The following is a 19,558-nucleotide window of genomic DNA, read 5'->3' as shown; positions in this document are numbered from 1 at the left end:
CGGGTTGAAAGGCTTCTTCTCTCTTATGATTGCACTGATGGGATGACATTAATTCTCTGTCTGATGCGCCGAATATTTGTCACCGAAAAGTTGAGTGTACTTGCTACAGTAGTTCATTAGCAGCTTGTCAACTTAATTCGGACTCAACCGTCGTCAGCTTTCTGTCCCATCATTATGCTTTTCACCCAGATGCACCCACCAAGTTGCGCCGGCTCTATGCGACAATCCTTCTTGAGCAGATATTTGTAAGCACAAATCACCGCAAAGCCTTGCGGTAACGCTGCGCTTGACCGTTGATTTCTTGTGATCATATTTTCCGCCTTGCATCAACGCATATTCTGCATAAAAATATAAAAAACTGTTTTCATGCGATGAACGCATGCGACCGCAATGTTATGAACTTAATGCTTTTTGGACGCAATCTTATATATTTTGTCAATGCAAACCTTCATTGTTTAATAACTTAGCACTGTAATAACGTGCATTTATGCCCGTTATCAAAGCCTAAAGGTCATAAACACACACTTGAAGTGTCCTTCAGGGTCCAACTCTAACTCATACTATGAACCTAGGTTGACAATTTTCAAGGCTTCCCCAAACCATGGTAGCAAACAGAATGACACTTTAGAAGATCCGTTAGATAAGGTAAATGATCTTTCTTGGCCTACCATGTCCTTTCATAACAAATGTTCACACCATACTCTTGTCGAACGTCTTAGATAATATCCTTTGGCTTAAAATTACGACTACATTCTTATACTTCGATTTTCTAAGTTCAACAATAATTTAACTTCTTGCCTATTTATGATCATGTTTCTACGGTTGATGCAATCATGTGTGAACATTTAAATATTTAGTGATCTTAAGCCCATCAAAGTCCTTAATTTTAACTGACTGAACTTTCCATTTGCAGATTCTTACACATTTTACAACATTTTTTTTTAAATAAAAACAACTACTTTCATTGAGAAAAAAATGAAAGAACACACGCATACAAAAAACAAACCCACAAAAACTCCACTAAAGAAAGGGTTTTCAACTAAGTGTGATATTGTCTAGAGAATAATTACAAAAAACCTTCGAAACCGAAGTCCAAAGAGAAACCGCACCAAAGACCAAACCTCACCATGGTCCTTCTCCACTTCCCAAAACACTTTATTGTTCCTCTTCTCCCAAAGATCCCACAATAAAGCACACACCTCAACAAACCAAAGAAATCGACCTCTCTCTCTGAATGGCAGATGGAGGAGAAATTCTCAATCGTTAATCGAACATCCCTCTTACAAGCAAGAAAAGATCAAACTCTTGCAAGAAGCTATTCCAAACGAATCTTGTGAAGTGACACTCCCAAAGAAGGTGATCAAGGTTTTCCTCTGCTTTTCCACAAATGATGCAAAAAAAAAAAAAGGACCCATTAACGAAAACATCTTTTTCGAAATCTTATCCAACTTATTCACAGGACCAAGAAAAACTTGCCAGGAAAATAACTTAACCTTCTTTGGAATCTTAATCCTCCAAAAAACATCAAAGACCGACTCAACAGAAGGAGAAAGATCCAATAAAATCCTAAAGAATGACTTACAAGAGAAACCCACCAGCAGATCAGGACTCCTAATAACTTGTAGAAATATAAGTTATTATAGCCTTTTATTTAAAAATAATTAAGGAAAATAAAAAGAAAATGTGTTAACTTGAGGTGAATTCATAAAATAATTCAAGTTATGCAATTACATGTTTACAAAAGACAATATCCTGGAATTTATAAATTTTGACATCTTTTGACGCAGGTTTTGGTTAAAAAGAAGCAAACATCTCTTGAAAGATGGAAGCTGAAACCTTGATCACAGAGATGAAAGAAATGCAATATAAACATGCACGCACAGAAAAACTATACGATGAAGATTGAAGTACGCGATGAAACCACAAAATGACTACCGGTTGGTAAACTGTCAAATCAAAAAGCAAGTTGGCAGCCGACTTCAACTCAAGCATGCCAGATCTAATGAATCTGTGACACAATCACATGCCAGATCCAATGAATCTGTGACACAATCAACCGGCGCAGCAGGGCATGGAATTAAATGTAAAGATGTTAGATCATCTTTGGAGAGATATTCATGATACACTTTTTGACACCTATAAATAGCTCATAGCAACTCATGCAAGAGGAAAGGGACTTTTACAAGAGATTGTGAAAGCTCTGTCAAAATACCTCCCACACTCCTTTGAGACCCCAAAAAATGAACAACTTTTATCTTCAACCTCTTAACTTCACATTGAAGATTCTAATTGAGAACTTAGTCTCTTCTCTAGAAAGTGAGAGAGTGTTCACTCTTCATCTCGAGAGCAATCATCATTAGCAAACAGTATTAAAGCCAAAGGAAGCAAGAGTTTGCAACCGACGACTCAATATCTATTTCTATCACTTTTACTCTTGTCCTTCATTTCATATTTTGTATTAAGAACCACACGTTTGAGAACTCTATTATTTTTAACATGAATATGATTACCACACATTTCATCTCAATCATGTTCTCTATCTCTTAATTATATGTAACTAAATTTTGAATTAGTTGAGAAGATAAACTAACATTTTCCAAAAGCATGCATATGTAAAAGTTCATCTTGTTTAATTTGCATTTAACCCAACGCCTAACTCAATGAGAACTTGATTAGGTAACAAGTAGTCAGTTGCTCGAGAGAATAAGTAACTTAGACTTCATTAAACAATGAAAGAATTAGCTTTGGAGATAAAGTTAGATCTTTGTGCAAAATCAACTCAGCATGCATTCTAGAGATAGAACAAATGTGACTTTTGACATATAGAGGTGAATTCCTTGCAAGAAGTTGAAGAATGAATGCCTATGTATGCTATGCTTAAGGAAATATTAGCAAATCTTCTTAACCCTACTTTATTCATCGCTTTTTTACCTCACTTCATCGCTGCTACTTTTAGTGATCACCTAAACAACACAAATCACACTCACTACCTCATCATCATAAGCATTGTAATTATTAGTGTACTTAGTTAGAATTACACTAACATTGCTTATAATTCACACTTCCTGCAAGAGATCACTAAAACATTCAAACAAACTCATTACTAAATCCCTGTGTTCGATCTTGAACTTACCAAAAAACCTTGTTTGGATTTATACTTGGGTTCAAACAAGGAAAACTTGTTTACATCTTTATATTCATTACATACTTCATCTAGTTTTAACGCTAAAGATTATATATACACACTTCCTGCAAGAGATCACTAAAACATTCAAACAAGCCCGTTACTAAATCCCTGTGTTCGACCTTGAACTTACCAAAAAACCTTGTTTGGATTTATACTTGGGTTCAAACAAGGAAAACTTGTTTACATCTTTATATTCATTACATACTTCATCTAGGCACGGTTTAAAGCTAAAGATTATATATACACAAGCAAACACAAAAACGATAAAGAGAGATAATACAACACGATTTCTACAAACAACTCCAAACACGAACATCCCTTCTCTCGATCCTAAGTCAAAACCCTCAATCAAGAAAATAAGCGATGCCACCTCAATCGTTTCCCTATTGGACAACCAACAACAAAAATCAAAAGAGAGAGAAATAGAGTTCTCCAACCAAACCAAAAAGTCCAACACAACAAATTTTCTTCATGACAAGAATAGGAAATTTCTTACAGAAATTTTTCTTGTACAAAAACAAGTTACCCATCTGAACATCCTCTATGGACAAGATGAACTTAGATGAGATGATGAAGGGTTGATGAGGTTACTTACTCTTCCTACCATTTGTGATCAAATGGTTTAAAGATTCACCCTTTATTGTCGAATCACTCTCCCAACAGTTCTTTATCACCCCGTGATTATACTATGATCATCGACTCTCCCTCTATGATCATCAGATGTTGATCTATCAGTTGTTCATTACTAAATGATTCTCCATCAATGACATTAACCTCGACATTAGATACATTCACATTCTCCACATTAACGTCCATCACATATCTACATCCAAGACTAAATTTCCTATTCCTCAACCCATTTGTATAGTCTCCCAGTTCAAATGAGACAACATTTTCATTTAATATAATTAGGGATCTCACAACATCATATTCATATGGTATTCAATACAAAATCAAGTTGGGAGGGAAATGAGGGTATATTTTACCTAAATGGGATTGGAAATGATGATATTGTACTCTTACTATTTTACAGCACAATTGGTAACTTAGCCATTAAAAGAGCTATTTGAGAAACATCATCACCCGTCAAGAAAAGATGAAGGTCTTCTTGATTACCAATCACAAAAGCAGAAACATTTGACGTAACATTATATAGACCCCTTATAACCAACTCAAACTTATCATAATTTATCTCACTTATTCTATCTATTTTGTGTAAAAGTCCTCCCCGTTGTTCCAATATCAACAATCAAACCTGTCAACCGGTCCCCTATATATTCTTTTGAATCTTCTTTCGTTCACCATTGAAGCAAACAAATATGCAAGACGTCCTAAATAAAAACAAACAAATATAAAAAAATGATAATAATAAGGAAAATTATCAAAATCTTGGGGAAATAAGTGTATCTCAGTCAAAAATGTCAATATCTCATCCAAGATATATTTTATTTAGGTTATCTCAAGGTCGTTATGTTTTTGCATCAAGACTACGCAAACACTCATGCAAAACACATTTATGAAGGACACCAACATGCATATTAAAAACCAAATTGTTTTATTAAAGATTAAAACGAGATATATACCTTGTTTTTGTGAGTTTGTGCAAAGAGATGTGTTGAAAAGGAAAAGAAAACCCAAATGTGAGAGTGAGGAAGCTATAAAGCCCCCGATTATTTACACATATAAGAGGAAGGGCAAAAAGGGAAAAGATGATGGAAATTCGGTTATGAAAAGAGTGGAGAAAGCAAATGCGATTTCAGAAAGGGTAGTGGGAAAGGAATTCAGTGAAGAGTGTGGACCACCAGCTGCAGGTTAAAGATGGAAACCAGAAATCCAAAAGGGGTGTGCATAAAATAAGAAGAGTCCTCATGGAGAGATTTCCCAATTCTCTCAAACTTCCACGAGGTTTCTAAGGGTTCTTGGTTTTGTTTTGTGAATTTATTTTGCTTCTAGTGAATCGTGAACTTGAATTTCTTCTTACTTGTTATTGTTCGTTGGTTTATTAATAGAGGAAAACTTTGCCTCATTTGTGGATTTGTTTCTAATTGCTGTGGTAATTCTGTTCTGTGAGAGGTGAGTTCGTGGGATCGATTGAAGTTAGGATCGAGGGTCTTAACAGAAACTCGAGACCCAAAAAAACTTGTTGAGCAAGCCAATTGATAAGTTTCCGAGAAGGTGATATAATAATAATAATAATAATAATAATAATAATAATAATAATAATAATAATAATAATAGCTATAATTGGAGGCATAAACATAAAATCAACGATTTATTTATCAATCCGGAAATGTGCTAAAAAAGTTCTCAAATTTTTAACTTGATCTCGGTCGAGAAGGCCCAGAAAAAAACTATTTGAACAAGTTTCAAAAGATATATTAGTTGTGAAAGGGGAAAACAGGTAGTTCAACTAGTTAATATATTTATTATCTACCAAAAGTTCAAATCCTCGGGTATGTTGTTGAACAAGAAAAAGAGTAAAGAAAAACAAAATTCAAAAGAACCTTCTATCAACTATATCTATTATATAAACACGTTTAATCCTCTAAATTAACACTTTAAAAGGCACACCAAAGTCCAATCACATTAAGAAAATGAATTTTTAATAACCATACCCTAATTACCAAAATAAAAAAAATGCTATACCTTGATTAGAGAAGGCAATTAATCGCTTAATAAGCATCAATTTTTACACCATCTAGATTCTCAATAAATATAATGTACCCCAAAATAACTTGCTCTTCCCAGAGGAATAAATTCTGCACATGAAAAATGAATAAACTAAGATTTCTCATGATTTCCATTTCAAACTTCCATTATACCAGTGTTTTTAAGAATCCAAGGATCAGCAGATTCAATACCTGCATGAAGAATGTTAGTAGGCTACTCAATTCAACGATGTTAATTAAGAACCGAGATTTTCCGTTCTCCTTGATTCAGCCCCCAAGACCGAACCGAACACCCTTATTATTAGATGGAAGGATGTAACTGCAAAGCTCGAAAAGCTCAACTGAACGAGGCAACATATGAAATCGCACAATACCCTCTCGACATCCTGGTGGGATTCATAACTGCTAAAAGCAATAAACCTTGTCCCTCTCATTTGCAACATTAGCATAGAATTCTCTTCTAGAGAATATCTCAATAATCGATTGTGCTAGGAGTGTTGTTTCATTATCCTGTCGCCGATATGTCTTTACAGTCTGAGTTAAAATGCACATATCCAAATCAAAGGCAGGAGTCGTGCATTTGTAATTGTACAACCATACAGCATATCGACAATTGCTCGCATGATCGTCCCATTATCGTACAAGGATTTCTTCATATACATGCTGCTGTCATTGACCATTGCATATATAATTAACAAGCAAACAAGGCTGAGGTTTTTGATCAAACACAGTTTGCAAATTCATCTTTGTATTTCCTTGGTGATGCTCTTCGACATTAAGCCCCTCTCGGCAACATGATCCCAAAAGAGATGTAAGATACGGTTATCACATCCATAAGAAGCATTGAAACATCTATATATCTTGAGGTTTATTAATAAACTTCTTTTAGTCATTTCAGATAGCATCTCCGAAGAGAGATTTGACTTCCCCTCTTTCCAATAAGCATATGCCAGGCTTGTGTATATCACACTGTCTCCTGATATACCCCTAAGTTGCATGGCGCTATATACTTTTTCAGCAAAACCAACCCTTTCTCTATGACACAGCCTTCTTATTAGTGCCCTACAAACTGATAAATCCACACAAGAACCTCTTGTCGAAAACTCATCCAGTAGACTTATGATAGCTCCTTCATTTCCTAGTTCACAGTAGCCATCAACTAGCCATGAATACGTACAATAACCAGGACATAAACCTAAGTCGAGCATGCAAAAGAAAAGTTTTTTGGCACTTTCCATATCTCTCACCCGGTAAAATCCATGAATCAGTGCCTTGTACGTGAAGCTGTCGAGCTGCAGGCCAGCGTCCAACATTTTGCTCTTCACTTTTAATGCAGACTTCATATCTCCAATTTTGCAGTAAGCATTTATTAATGTGTTACAAGTGACATTGTCAGGTTCAACTTTCCTCTCACCCATCTCATTCAAGAGTTTATTAGCATCCCTTATCCTGCCTTCCTCGCATAACTTTCGGAGAATTGAATTATAAGTCACAACTCCCAGGTGCAAACCCCTAGCTTCCATCACCTTACATAATCTTAGTGCTTCTTCAAGGTCATTCACTCGGCAATATCCATCAATTAACGTGGTGTACGTAACATGGTTGGGAGAAACGTCCTTAATTTCACGGAAAAGCTTTACAGCCTCTCTCATTTTGCCCTCTTTACAAAAACCATATATAAGGGAATTATAGGTTACAATGTCAGGGCTCACACCTCCCCTTTGCATTCTATCTTGAACACACAAAGCTTCATAATGCAGACTCTTTTTTGAATACAAAGATATCAATGTGTTATACGTGTAAAGATCAGGGAAAACAGCCTTCCATTCCATTTCGCACAATAGTTGTTCAGCCTTCTCGACATCCCCAGACTTGCAACAAGCATGAATTAGCACATTGTATATATGAATATTAGGAACAACTCTAACTTGAACCATTTTCTTATAAATCTTCCATACCATATCAGTTAACCTGTCCTTGGCCAAGGAATTTAATAGCACGGTACAGGCATGCAAATGAGGCTTAAAGCCATGAAGCCTCATATATTCAAGAATCTGAATAGCATCCTGGGGCATCTTACAATTCACATATATTATCATAAGCCAGCTCAAAATATGTGCATTCACATCAGGATTGTCACAGTTGGTCACCAAAGCATTTAAAACCGATGAGGAGGATATGAAATCCTTACGTGCAATATTTTCAAGCAAATTTTGTGCAGTTTTGAAATGTTTGTGCTCTGTGAGAATACAAATCATGGCCCATGAAGATTGCAAAGAGTGCTTGTAATCAGGAATTAACTCAACCCACTTGAAAAACGCCCAAGAAAGTGAAGGACCTGAACAGTAGAACGATAGCCGGAGAAGAATCTGGTGGATGGATATGGATGTGAGGCTAGAACTAATCTTAGGCTTCAAGAGGTGATTCCAATGACCCTTTACCACAACTGCAAACATACTTTGGACAAATAGATTCATCTCACGAGAAGTCTTTTCGAACTCTGAGGTTTTGAGGTTTTGAATTACGTTGTGTGGTTCTTTGAATAGGGCAATTAATATTCCAATATCACAAAATCCACATAGAATTCAAAGATTAAAAACATTGCCTAGAATACCAGCAAATCCACAAATTTAATCAAACAGATTTCAAAAAATGGAGAACATCAAACAGCAGACCTTATCATTTGAATCTTGCAGGAAGCTATCGAGCAGAGGTGGCTATGGTATTTTGAAAACTCTGAAACGAATTGTGGTACTGAACTGCGAATTTCTCCAATTCTACAGACGATGATACCGTGTTGAACAGAAATTTGAAACGTTTTGAGGCTATTCTAAGTGGAAAGAAACATTTTGATGATCCATTTCCAAACCCTAAAATTGAAGATGATGATACTAAACTTCTCCCTTTGTTGTTGCGTTGTAGGCTTTTTTCCAGTAGTGAAAGATCGACTCTCAGTTCTGAGGCCGATGAACGAAAGTTGGGTTTACGGCGGGGTTTAATAATAATGAGCCTAAAGGGAAAAATAAATTTTGGCGTCAAGGTTTTGGATTTTTTTTCATTTCATCCCAAAAGTTTATAACGTTACACATTATTTTTAAGTTTTAAGTTTCAATTTAGTGATTATGTTTCAAAATGTTGCAACAGACAAAAAAAAAAAAAAGTACGTTTTTAACCTAAATTTTGGGTCTAGTTTCTACTTAGTTTTAGGTCTCAAAATGTTATACATTTAGTTTTGATTTCAATTTTTAGTCTCTAAATTTCAAAATGTTACAGTTTACTCTTAACATTTGAGTTTGACTTCAAGATTTATATTTTTAACTTTGATTTTTCACTAAATATTCATTTTCCATCTTTAGAGTTAATTCATGTTAATAAATTAACCTTTGTTAAAAAGAATTATAATTAATTTAGTTTCACTATTCTTATCACTTTTAAAATTAAATTTAAAATTTCACTTCATAATTATTTTTAACTAATTAATAGAAATTGAAGTCAATAGTTAAAAGTGAGGGTTTAATAAAAAAAAAAATTGAGGTTTGAAATCCAAGGACTAAATCGAAATAAAATTCAAATCTCAAAGATAAAGTTTATCCCACTTTTTAAAACTAATGCAATTGACCGTCTACTGATGTCATTGACTCAAGCCAAGATGACATAATACAGATTTCAATATAAGGTCAATTGGCATTATCGTAATTGAAATTCTCAATGATGTTAAGAGAAGGTCAATTGGCATTAGCTTTAAAAAGTGGAGCAGATTTCATTTTTAGGCCAAATTTTGGGTCATCCGTGCAATTATCCCCTTTTAAGCCCCTTTGTTCATTCTCTAATCTCCAAAACTACCCATTTAAATCATGATACAAAGACTATATAGTTAGGAGAAAGGAGAGTAATGAAACCACCAAGAGTCCCTAGAAAAGTTTAAAGGATATTGGCACTCGAATCTTGTCCGCATTCGATGATTTCACGAGCCTCTCATGGGCTTGACCTCTGGCCGCTTCTTCTTGGTTTGGTCTTGATTGCTTTCGAGTTAACTAGTGGAAGAGATCCTCACACCAGTGTGGTGTCGAGCCTACTTCATTTCGATGCTTAAGTAAGTACAAGTAGTATTTAGTTCAACTAAGCACAAAAGAAATGAGGTCAGGTCTCTCCTTTGAAGATTACTTACTCTCTCCCTTGGGGTGGTTGAATTGGGCTATTTAGAAACCCTTCCTCTGACACATACCTCTAATCATGTGTAATGTCATCAATATTAGGGACATTCGCTTGAGGTTGCAAGGTGCTAGTATGGTAGCAACTCATGTATTTTCTGATTGATATATATTTATCAACTCGGTTGGTTAGCCCAAACTCCAAGTCGTTGTCATTTCTCTTTTGAGATGTGCACTCCCCTATGCCTCCTTCTAACCCTATGAGATTGGGCTTGTCCATGGATTTGGGGACTTGCCTTGGGCAACCCTTAAATAAAGGAGAATAATGGAACCATAAAGAACATAATGTGTTATTTAATAATTTTATTCATAATATTATATTATTACATGAAAAATGCAAGGTTATTAATGTAATTTGAATAATATGTGGTTGATATACGAGACAATCATTTTCAAGAAATAACCTAATGGATTTATAGTATATAGATAAAGTTGTGTACCTTATCATGTAACACTATGGATACAATCCACTTTGTAATTCTTACAAATAAATTGATCAAAATTGTTCACTAAAAATATGTGATTTAAAGGAGATATGTGATCGTTCAGTGGATATCTTATACAATGAGTTTATATAAGGTTAGACCCCAAAATATTTAATCTCTTTATTAATCTGTTAATTGAGAAGATAAATATTTTACAAGATGATCATATGTAGGCCCGTCCCAAATGAGATGGGGCTCTATGATACTTTTCAAAATGAGGTCCTAAAATATTTTATAACAAAGACAAAATTGTAAAATATAAAAATTCATTGTACTATACAATTGTTTCATACAAAAAATAATAAAAATAGAATGAACTAAGAAAATATCACCAAGCAACTATATAACAGTGATATTTTATTTAAAGCATGTATATGAAACTATAAAGTCTTCCTCTCTTTTTTTTGGGTTAAACAACTTGTACAGTTTGGGGCCCATAATGGGTCACAACCTACACATGCTAAAAGTCAGACATGATCATATGTGACTCGGTCTTAATCCTGAGTGAATGAACTCTTGCCAATAAGAACTCACCTTTTGATTTGTATGAGTGATAATAGTCATTATAAGTGTTTGGGAGAAATGATATATATAAGAATTGTATACATTAGCAAATGGATTACACCTCAACTAGATATAGTACACACTGTATAAATTAATAATGTTCAAACTCAAAAGTAAGTCAAATAGTATAACAAGACTTAGAAATGAAATAACTAAGAATCTCAAGATATGTTGGAGATATCAACAGGTAGTCGAGATTGATGAACCAAAAGCTGTCGAGACTTTCAAGTCAGTCAAATAATTGTTTCGTTTCCTACTTTAATTTTGTAGTATTAAGGTAGTAACAGGTCGATCCTCAAAGAACCGATCAATTTTCCTACTAAATTACATGTTGTAGTAACTAAGGCGGGTTTCGATAATTTGGTTTCAATTGTGAGAAATTGATTTTAAAGCAGTAATGATTAAATGCAAATTGGATGTTGAGTAAATTGAAACTATCAATGAAACAAAGCCTAGCTTGGGGTGAATTGGATTTATTCTTAATTTGCTACTCAATCATCGATTAATCAGAAAAGTGTCTTGTAATTTAATTGGTTTAACTTAGTCAATCACTTCTAGAAAAGCTAGAAGGAAGTCCAATAAATCAAATCAATTCTTAGGCCTAGGGGAAAAGCCTCCTAAACATGCAAGCTAATTAGCATTAAGATCTAGGTCAATTACTAAGACGAACAAAATAATCAGGAACAACCTAATTAAGTACTAGATGTGACTTTCTCCTAAGTTAGATAGAAGAATGCTATTCGATTGGAAAAGTCAAATCAATATAACAACTCTAACTTAACTTTCGTTACTTGGCAATCTAAAAATCTAACAATTACGGATTAGGTATAAATCTATAACGGTGAATTAAATATGCTTGACTAATTTTTCAGATTGTTTCGAATACATCTAATCAATTAAATAAGAGCGGGGAGAGGATTCAATAAACAATTAAAATTACAAGACAACAAATGTTCGTAATCTCATGAGATAACAAATCAAGATATAAATCCTAAATTCCAAGCTAGACAAGTACCTTAGCCTTGATCCATACTTGAATCAACAAAACAATAATCTAGAGAAGTCTTAATTGAGTGGTGAAGAAAAAGTGTAGAGCGGATCTCAGAAAAGTGGAGAGAATTTTGTCCAAAATCGTTTGTAAGAAGTGTAGGCGGCTAGGGTAATTTAAAAGAATTTTGTGATAGCATCGCGAGGCTCCATGTATAGCGTGCTCGAGGTTGCCGTTGAATTTTTGTAGCGTTGTGGTGCCTGCACCAGAATTACAGCTACTTGAAAAAGCGTCGGGCATTGGCGCCACGTCATTGTACTACTACACCTTCATGGGTATTTTTGTCACATTTGCTCCTTTAAAGGTTGGGTTGACCTCTTAAACTTCCAAATAAGCTTATTTTTGTTCCAGAATTGGCGCTAAGGGTCAGATCTACCTAAATTATGCTTAATGCATGTAAAGTCAAAGAATGAACATGTGAAATACGAGAATAATCCCAAATTAAAAAGAATGAGATAGCACATTTGAGATGCTATCATCACCTCCAACTTAAATTCTTGATCGTCCCTGAGCAAGGTAAAACATGCAATCATACAAAATTTGAGTTTGCCAAGTTACCAGGCCCCCTACTCCTATTTTAACAGTCAATCAAAATCATGGTTACAATCAATTAAGTCATCCAAATGCATTAATCAATTTGAGATATGATTTGAAGATGTTTTTCGAATCAATCTATACATGAGTATGTATAAAGCCTGCTTATTAGATCTAAAGAAACCTGGATGGACTTATAAAACCCTTAGTTCTTTTTCCCCCTACTCTGGCTCAAATGATCTAGAATTAGATTTCCTAAACTCAAAGTGGTAACGACATGCAATTAGAGCGATCAAAATCCATTTACAAATCAACTCTGTTTTTTTCTTTTTCTTACTTCTTTTAAACAATTGGAGGTGAAACTTTATCTGGAAGAGTCGCTTTTGTTTTGGCTTGCCCACACAAGTTATGTGAATGTCGTCCAACTATGGGTCAAACTTCCATCAAGAGTGCCAAAACTTACTCATTTCTCTAGGATACTTTAGCTCAGAGGGAAACTACGGATGTCATAGTCGCCCCAGGTTAATCATACCCATGAAAAGGAAGAGTAAACCTCTCCAATTCAAACCTTTTTTTTTTTTTTTAACAAATGGGACAGATGATTTCGATTGACCACATCTCAAAGCATGTGTCACTAAATTGAACCTTGGAAAAACTAACATCTATCACTAAGGCCTTTCGAAGTGAATACAATCTTACATGTTAAATAATGAAACTCTAAGTAAGCATGATCTATGATAAGCAGACAAAGGACTTAAATATGTATGAATGAAATGAAAAAATTTCAAAAATGACCCAAAAATCATAGATGTTTTATTTTGGCCTAACCTCATACTAATATGAACAAAGAAGTGTATCATCAACTGGTCATGGCAAGGAAACAAGTGATGCATTATTTTATGTGATGAAATAATGGTAAGGATTTCGTTGGTGGAAAATGCATTGAGCATGCAAGTTTTCTCAGTAAGATCCAAGTATAAATCCTATTGAGTTGCCTGGTAAGCCCAAGGTCAAACTCAGGGACTAAGGAAAATACTATGCGATGGTAATTTATAGACCACTTTGCGGTAACAAATAAATCAAAGAGTTGGTTGGTTTGTTGTTTACAGTATAAAATGAATGCGGCAGAGTTAAGAAAAGAGTTACGAAAGATGCGGTGAATATGCAGTGGAATGGGTTGAGAAGGGGTTCAGCTAACACTTCCTAGGATTGTGTTCATGTTATGCGGTCATGCTACATGCATACAACAGCAAATCATCTCTCAATGAAAATGCTACGGCTTCTAGTTTTAGAACGCATGCGATATATGCGACGATGTCTATAGGACTTTCACAAAAGCCTCTATTTTTGTCTATGTGATGACGATTGACACACACACATACAAGGCGACCGTATACTACCATAACCTATCTCTAGGGTGCATGCGATGCATGTTGACAAACAGAGCTTATCTTCAAGTCTCTATCTCTTGCTTATGCAGATCTAGTCTTGCTCTCTCAAGTCTAGATTCTAACCTAGCTCTCCCAAGTCTTAGGTTCTTTCTTTAGACTCTTTCTTGAGTAGCTCTAAAGGGGTGATGGACGCAACATAAGACAAGATGATCGCATGCAATGAAAATCCTAGGTCATGTTAGCTAAGTACTTCTCAACCTATTCGATAGATTTAGCTACTCATGTGTGTTTTAAAAAGAGTGAACAGATGTAGTAAAGCAAGTTCCATTCTATAAATATATAATCAAAGTACAGAATGACAATGCAGAATAAGAATAAAGAGCCTGGTAGCAATTTCTTGCTTCCCAAGGCTTTTACACTGTTCTTCTTTACTCTACTCAAAAGATATTCTTGCTCTCGCAAGAGTCGGCCCTCTCTCTATTTTTCCACGCTCCCTGGCACTCTGTCGAGCTGACTAGAATGATCTTCCGGCATCTCTTCCCTTCTCTCGTTCCGCCTTATAAGTGTAAGAAACTAAGAATAAGGCTAAGTGTCATCTAAATGGTGAACTCTAAAAACTTGGGCGACTGAATGAACTCCTTCACTGAAGATGGCCTTCGGTATTTCTAGAGCTTCAGGGTGAAAAGCTTCTTCTCTCTTATGATTGCACTGATGGGATGACATTAATTCTCTGTCTGATGCACCGAATAATTGTCACCGAAAAGTTGAGTGTACTTGCTACAGTATGTCTTTAACGGCTTGTCAACTTAATTCGGAATCAACCGTCATTAGCTTTCTGTCCCATCGTGATTTATTAAGCTTTCACCCAGATGCGCCCACCTTGATGCGTCGGCTCTATGCAACCATCTTTCTTGAGTAGATTTTCCGCGAGCACAAATGATCGCATAGCCTTGCGACCGCAATCTCTTAATGCGCTCGAACATTAATTTCTTCGGATCGCATTTCCGCCTTACGTCAACGCATTTTCCTGCACAAAAATACATAAGTTAACTGTTTTAATGCGATGGACGCAATATTATAATTTTTATCATCGCAATCCTACATTGTTTTATGACTTTGCACTATAATAACGTACATTTCTGTCTATTATCACACCCCCAAATTTAAACAATGCTTGTCCTCAAGCGTAAGCTAAAGATTTTTTTTAGAAAGTCGACCGCCTTCTCTTTCCTAGATTTCTCAAGGATGCCTTATTCAAATCCTATACACCAAAATCTCCTTGATTCTTATCCAGGTCTCTTCTTAAAATATTTCTAAAATTTAGAGACCGCAAGTTTAACCTTCAAAAAGACTTTACCAGTTTCTAAGGCATCGCATGATTTATTTCATAAAAAAAAATCTTTTCACTGGGGTATATTCAAATGATTTTTATCTTTGCGTATTTTAGACATATATTTTTTTTATGACCTTGCGTTGATTCAAGTGCCTAGTCTTCGTTTTGGCTTTCCCCACGTGTGTCATGTGGACATCCAACTACGAGTACAACGCTCTTTTTCAGTCTAAACTCATGCCTATTTGGCAGCGATCATTTATTTATGCGTTGATCACGATTCCTACCTTCGTTTTGGCTTGCCCCCACGGGTCATGCGGACATCCAACTACAAGTAGGATCTGATCGCAACGTTATGATGATTTTTTTTAAGCTAAAAATAGCAAGGTTGAAAATGAATACTTCACCCCCAAATTTAAAATGCGGCAATGTCCTCATTGCTAAAAGATTGAAATAAGTCATGCGATGCTCTTAGGAAGTTTCGTAAACGGTCAGTTTGAAAGAAAGCTGACAGACCACTAACTTCTATAAATATTTTATGAGTTGACTATCCTAAAATTAAGTTGCCTCTAGTGTATACGGAAAAATAGAAGCATGTGTTTCACCATTGAAATCATAATTGGCAAGGAGAAATAATGCGGCAACTTACTAAATTAATCGATGTTAAATGATTGCGCCGACCAAAGAGGATGCGATGATAAAATTTCTAGAGTTAAAATGCGCTGCGATAGTGCAAAATTTGAAAATAACAAAGTCAAGGAAAGATACAACCCCCAAATTTGCGTTGTCGCCCACATTATTTGTGGATGCATCCTGCTTTGCGGCGAACTACTTTCTTTGATTGCGGTGACAAAATAAAGTAGTTACGTCCTCGTGTAGCGCCTCCGCAATCGTTCACCTCGATCGTTGCAAAGAAAACATTGAGAGGGTCAAATAATAAAACAAAGTTAACAAAACGCCTTTTTTGTAGTAACAGATAGCGAAATGACAATACTAAAAGGGGATAGAGATAAGTTCATGAATTCAGGATTTCAACAGAACTTCACAAAACTTACGTCCCTGATAAATTTGAATCGCATGATTGTGCAGGGACCACCCACTTCTTTTTCATTTAGAGTTTCTCAGGTGTACGGAGGCAACCTTGCGATGCCAGTCTTCTCCGCGATATATTTTCACTCGTTGCCCATTAACTTTAAATATGTTGGTTCTGTCGTCATTGGATAACTCAACCGCGCCGTGCGAGAATACCTCTCTGACTATGAAGGGTCCGGACCAACGTGACTTTAATTTCCCAGGGAAGAGTCGTAGCTGTGAATTAAATAGTAAGATCTTTTGCCCAACTTGGAGATTCTTTCCGCATAATTGTTTGTCGTGCTAGCACTTTGCGCGCTCTTTGTAGATCTTTGAGTTCTCGTATGTGTGAGTTTTCTATTCCTCCAGCTCGACCAATTGAAGTTTCCTTGCTTCTTCTGCGGCCTTTGAGTCAAAGTTTAGCTTTTTCACCACCCACAGTGTTTTATACTCGAGCTCGAGTGGTAAATGACATGCCTTTCCAAATACCAACACATACGGGGACATACCTATAGGTGTCTTATAGGCGGTTTCTGTATGCCCACAGCGCATCGTCCAGCTTTGTTGCCAATCTTTTCGTGAAGGCTTCACCACCTTCTCTAAGTATCAACTTGATCTCCCGGTTGGACACTTCAGCTTGACATTTGTCTATGAATGGTATGCAGTGGCCACATTGTGGAGGATTTATATTTGCGCAGCAAATCCTTGACAGTGTGATTGACAAAGTGAGAGCCTTCAATCCTTTATTATGGCACGCAGAGTGCCAAACGAGTGAAAATATTTTTCTTCAGAAATTTGAGACCTACGCCACATCACTTGTGGCGTGCTACCGCTTTTACCCATTTGGAGACGTAGTCGACGGATAATCGAATATATTTGTGGACCATTCGATGGTGAGAATGGTCCCATGAAATCAATGCCCCAGACGTCGAACAATTCCAGTTCTAAAATGATGTTCATGGGGCATCGCATTTTCCATGAAATATTACCCGTGCGTTGGCACGGTCACACTTCATCGCGTACTCTCTTGCAATCCTTGAATAGTGTTGGCCAATAATACTCACTTTGTAATACTTTCGCTGCTGTGCGTTGGCCTCCAAAGTGTCCTCCATATGGCGAGTCATGACATTGTGATAATATGCGTTGGTGAGCAGCATCCGGTACACACAATCACAGAATTTGGTCTAACCCCCTCTTATACATATTTCGCTCATCCCAATAATAAGATCTACATTCATGTCTGAGCCGCCTCTTTTGGTAGTTGGTATAATCTTCAGGAAATTGCTCGCAAACCATAAAATTTATCATGTCTGCGTACCATGGCAATTCTTCAATCTTAAATAGCTACTTGTCTGGAAATGTTGCGCTCACTTCTGACTGATTGCGATCAAATTCTGGATTTTCTAATCTGGATAAATGATCCACAATTTGGTTCTCCGTCCCCTTGTGATCAATGATTTCCATATCGAATTCTTGGAGAAGGAGAACCCATCTAATCAACCTCGGCTTCGCATCCTTCTTTGTCATCAAATATGTTATTGTCGACTGGTCAGTGTGGATGAGTACTTTCGTTCCCAGCAAATATGCTCTGAATTTCTCCAATGCAAATATTACTGCAAGCAATTCTTTTTCTGTGGTGGTGTAGTTTATTTGAGCAGGATTCAAGGTTTTACTCGCATATGCGATGGGATGTAGTATTGCTTTTCTCTTCTGCACTAGCACTGCTCCCATCGCATAGCCGCTTGTGTCGCACATCAATTCAAAGGGCTTTGTCCAGTCTGGTGCGATCAACATAAGTGTGGTCGTTAATGTGTTCTTCAAAATCATGAATGCATTGAGGCATTGGTCATCGAAGTCAAACTTTCTATCTGCCTTCATCAATGCACTCAGTGGTCGTGCAATCTTTGAAAAGTCTTTAATAAAACGTCTATAAAATCCAGCATGTCTCAAGAAGCTCCTGATAGCCTTTACACTCACCGGAGGTGGGAGCTTTTCAACCGCCTCAATTTTAGCCTTGTCCACCTCCAACCCATCCTTGGAGATCTTGTGCCCAAGCACAATGCCTTCCTTCACCATGAAATGACATTTCTCCCAATTAACCACAAGGTTCGTCTCTTCACATCTTTTCAATATCTTCTCCAGATTGTTAAGACAAACCTCGTATGTTTTCCCATACACAGAGAAGTCGTCCATGAATATTTCTACAGAGTCTTCAAGATATTCCGAAAAGATGGCCATCATACACCTTTGGAAAGTGCCTAGCGCATTGCAGAGGCTGAATAGCATGCGTTGAAACGCAAATATTCCACACGGGCAGGTGAATGTGGTTTTTTCTTGATCTTCGGGAGCGATCATGATTTGGTTATAACCGGCATACCCATCTAAGAAGCAATAGAAGTCATTTCTAGCTAGGCGATCCAGCATTTGGTCAATAAAAGCTAAAGGGAAATGATCCTTCTTTGTTGCCGCATTTAATTTGCGGTAATCCATGCAAATCCGCCATCCCATGACAATCCTTTGTGGTATCAGTTCGTTATTTGAATTAGGGACTACCGTCATCCCTCCTTTCTTCGGCACGCATTGCACGGGGCTTACCCACTGCTGTCTCCTATTGGATAGATGATGCCAGCATCTAACCACTTGATTATCTCCTTCTTTACTACCTCTTTCATCATAGGGTTGAGTCTGCGCTGATGTTCGATCGATCCTTTGTGATCCTCTTCGAGACGAATACTATGCATACAGTATGCGGGGTTGATTCCTCTAATGTCTGCGAGCATCCAGCCAATTGCTTTTACATACTTTCTCAAAATGCTCAGCAGCGCATTTTTTTTTGTCTTCATTAAGTGTAGAGGAAATGATTACCGGTAGCTTTTCATTCTGCCCGAGAAATTCATACTTCAAGTGGTTAGGAAGGGTCTTCAGCTCTATTGTTGGTGGTTGTTCTAAGGACGGTTTTGTTGTTTTTCTTTCTTCATTTACTATCGGCTTATCTTCTTGGGATGTGATCATCTCATCTTCTTTGGTTTTTTTTCTGAGATTGCATTACATGCTACAATGGATGCGAT

General features: G+C 36.5%; 1 protein-coding gene across 2 annotated transcripts; it reads right to left on the bottom strand.

Moving 5' to 3' along the window:
* Positions 1-4,046: 4,046 nt before the first annotated feature.
* On the bottom strand, positions 4,047-8,883 carry LOC120082214 (pentatricopeptide repeat-containing protein At5g38730). Of its 2 annotated transcripts, XM_039037493.1 has the most exons (3): positions 6,049-8,883; positions 5,834-5,946; positions 4,047-4,518 (listed from the first exon to the last, which is right to left on the bottom strand). In XM_039037493.1, the coding sequence occupies exon 1, from the start codon at positions 8,331-8,333 to the stop codon at positions 6,597-6,599; it is 1,737 nt and encodes a 578-aa protein (XP_038893421.1). In that variant the 5' UTR covers positions 8,334-8,883; the 3' UTR covers positions 4,047-4,518; positions 5,834-5,946; positions 6,049-6,596. The 2 variants fall into 2 exon arrangements, with proteins under 2 accessions (XP_038893421.1, XP_038893420.1); XM_039037492.1 differs by having other exon boundaries at positions 5,834-8,883.
* Between the last annotated feature and the right edge of the window lie 10,675 nt (positions 8,884-19,558).

Source organism: Benincasa hispida, chromosome 7 (genome assembly GCF_009727055.1).
Source record: "Benincasa hispida cultivar B227 chromosome 7, ASM972705v1, whole genome shotgun sequence".
Lineage (NCBI taxonomy): Eukaryota > Viridiplantae > Streptophyta > Magnoliopsida > Cucurbitales > Cucurbitaceae > Benincasa > Benincasa hispida.
This window is presented reverse-complemented; position numbering and strand designations above follow the sequence as displayed.

Bases quoted from the DNA above. Each gene is read 5' to 3' on its own strand.
- LOC120082214 (XM_039037492.1), bottom strand. From the start codon at position 8,333: ATGAATCTATTTGTCCAAAGTATGTTTGCAGTTGTGGTAAAGGGTCAT.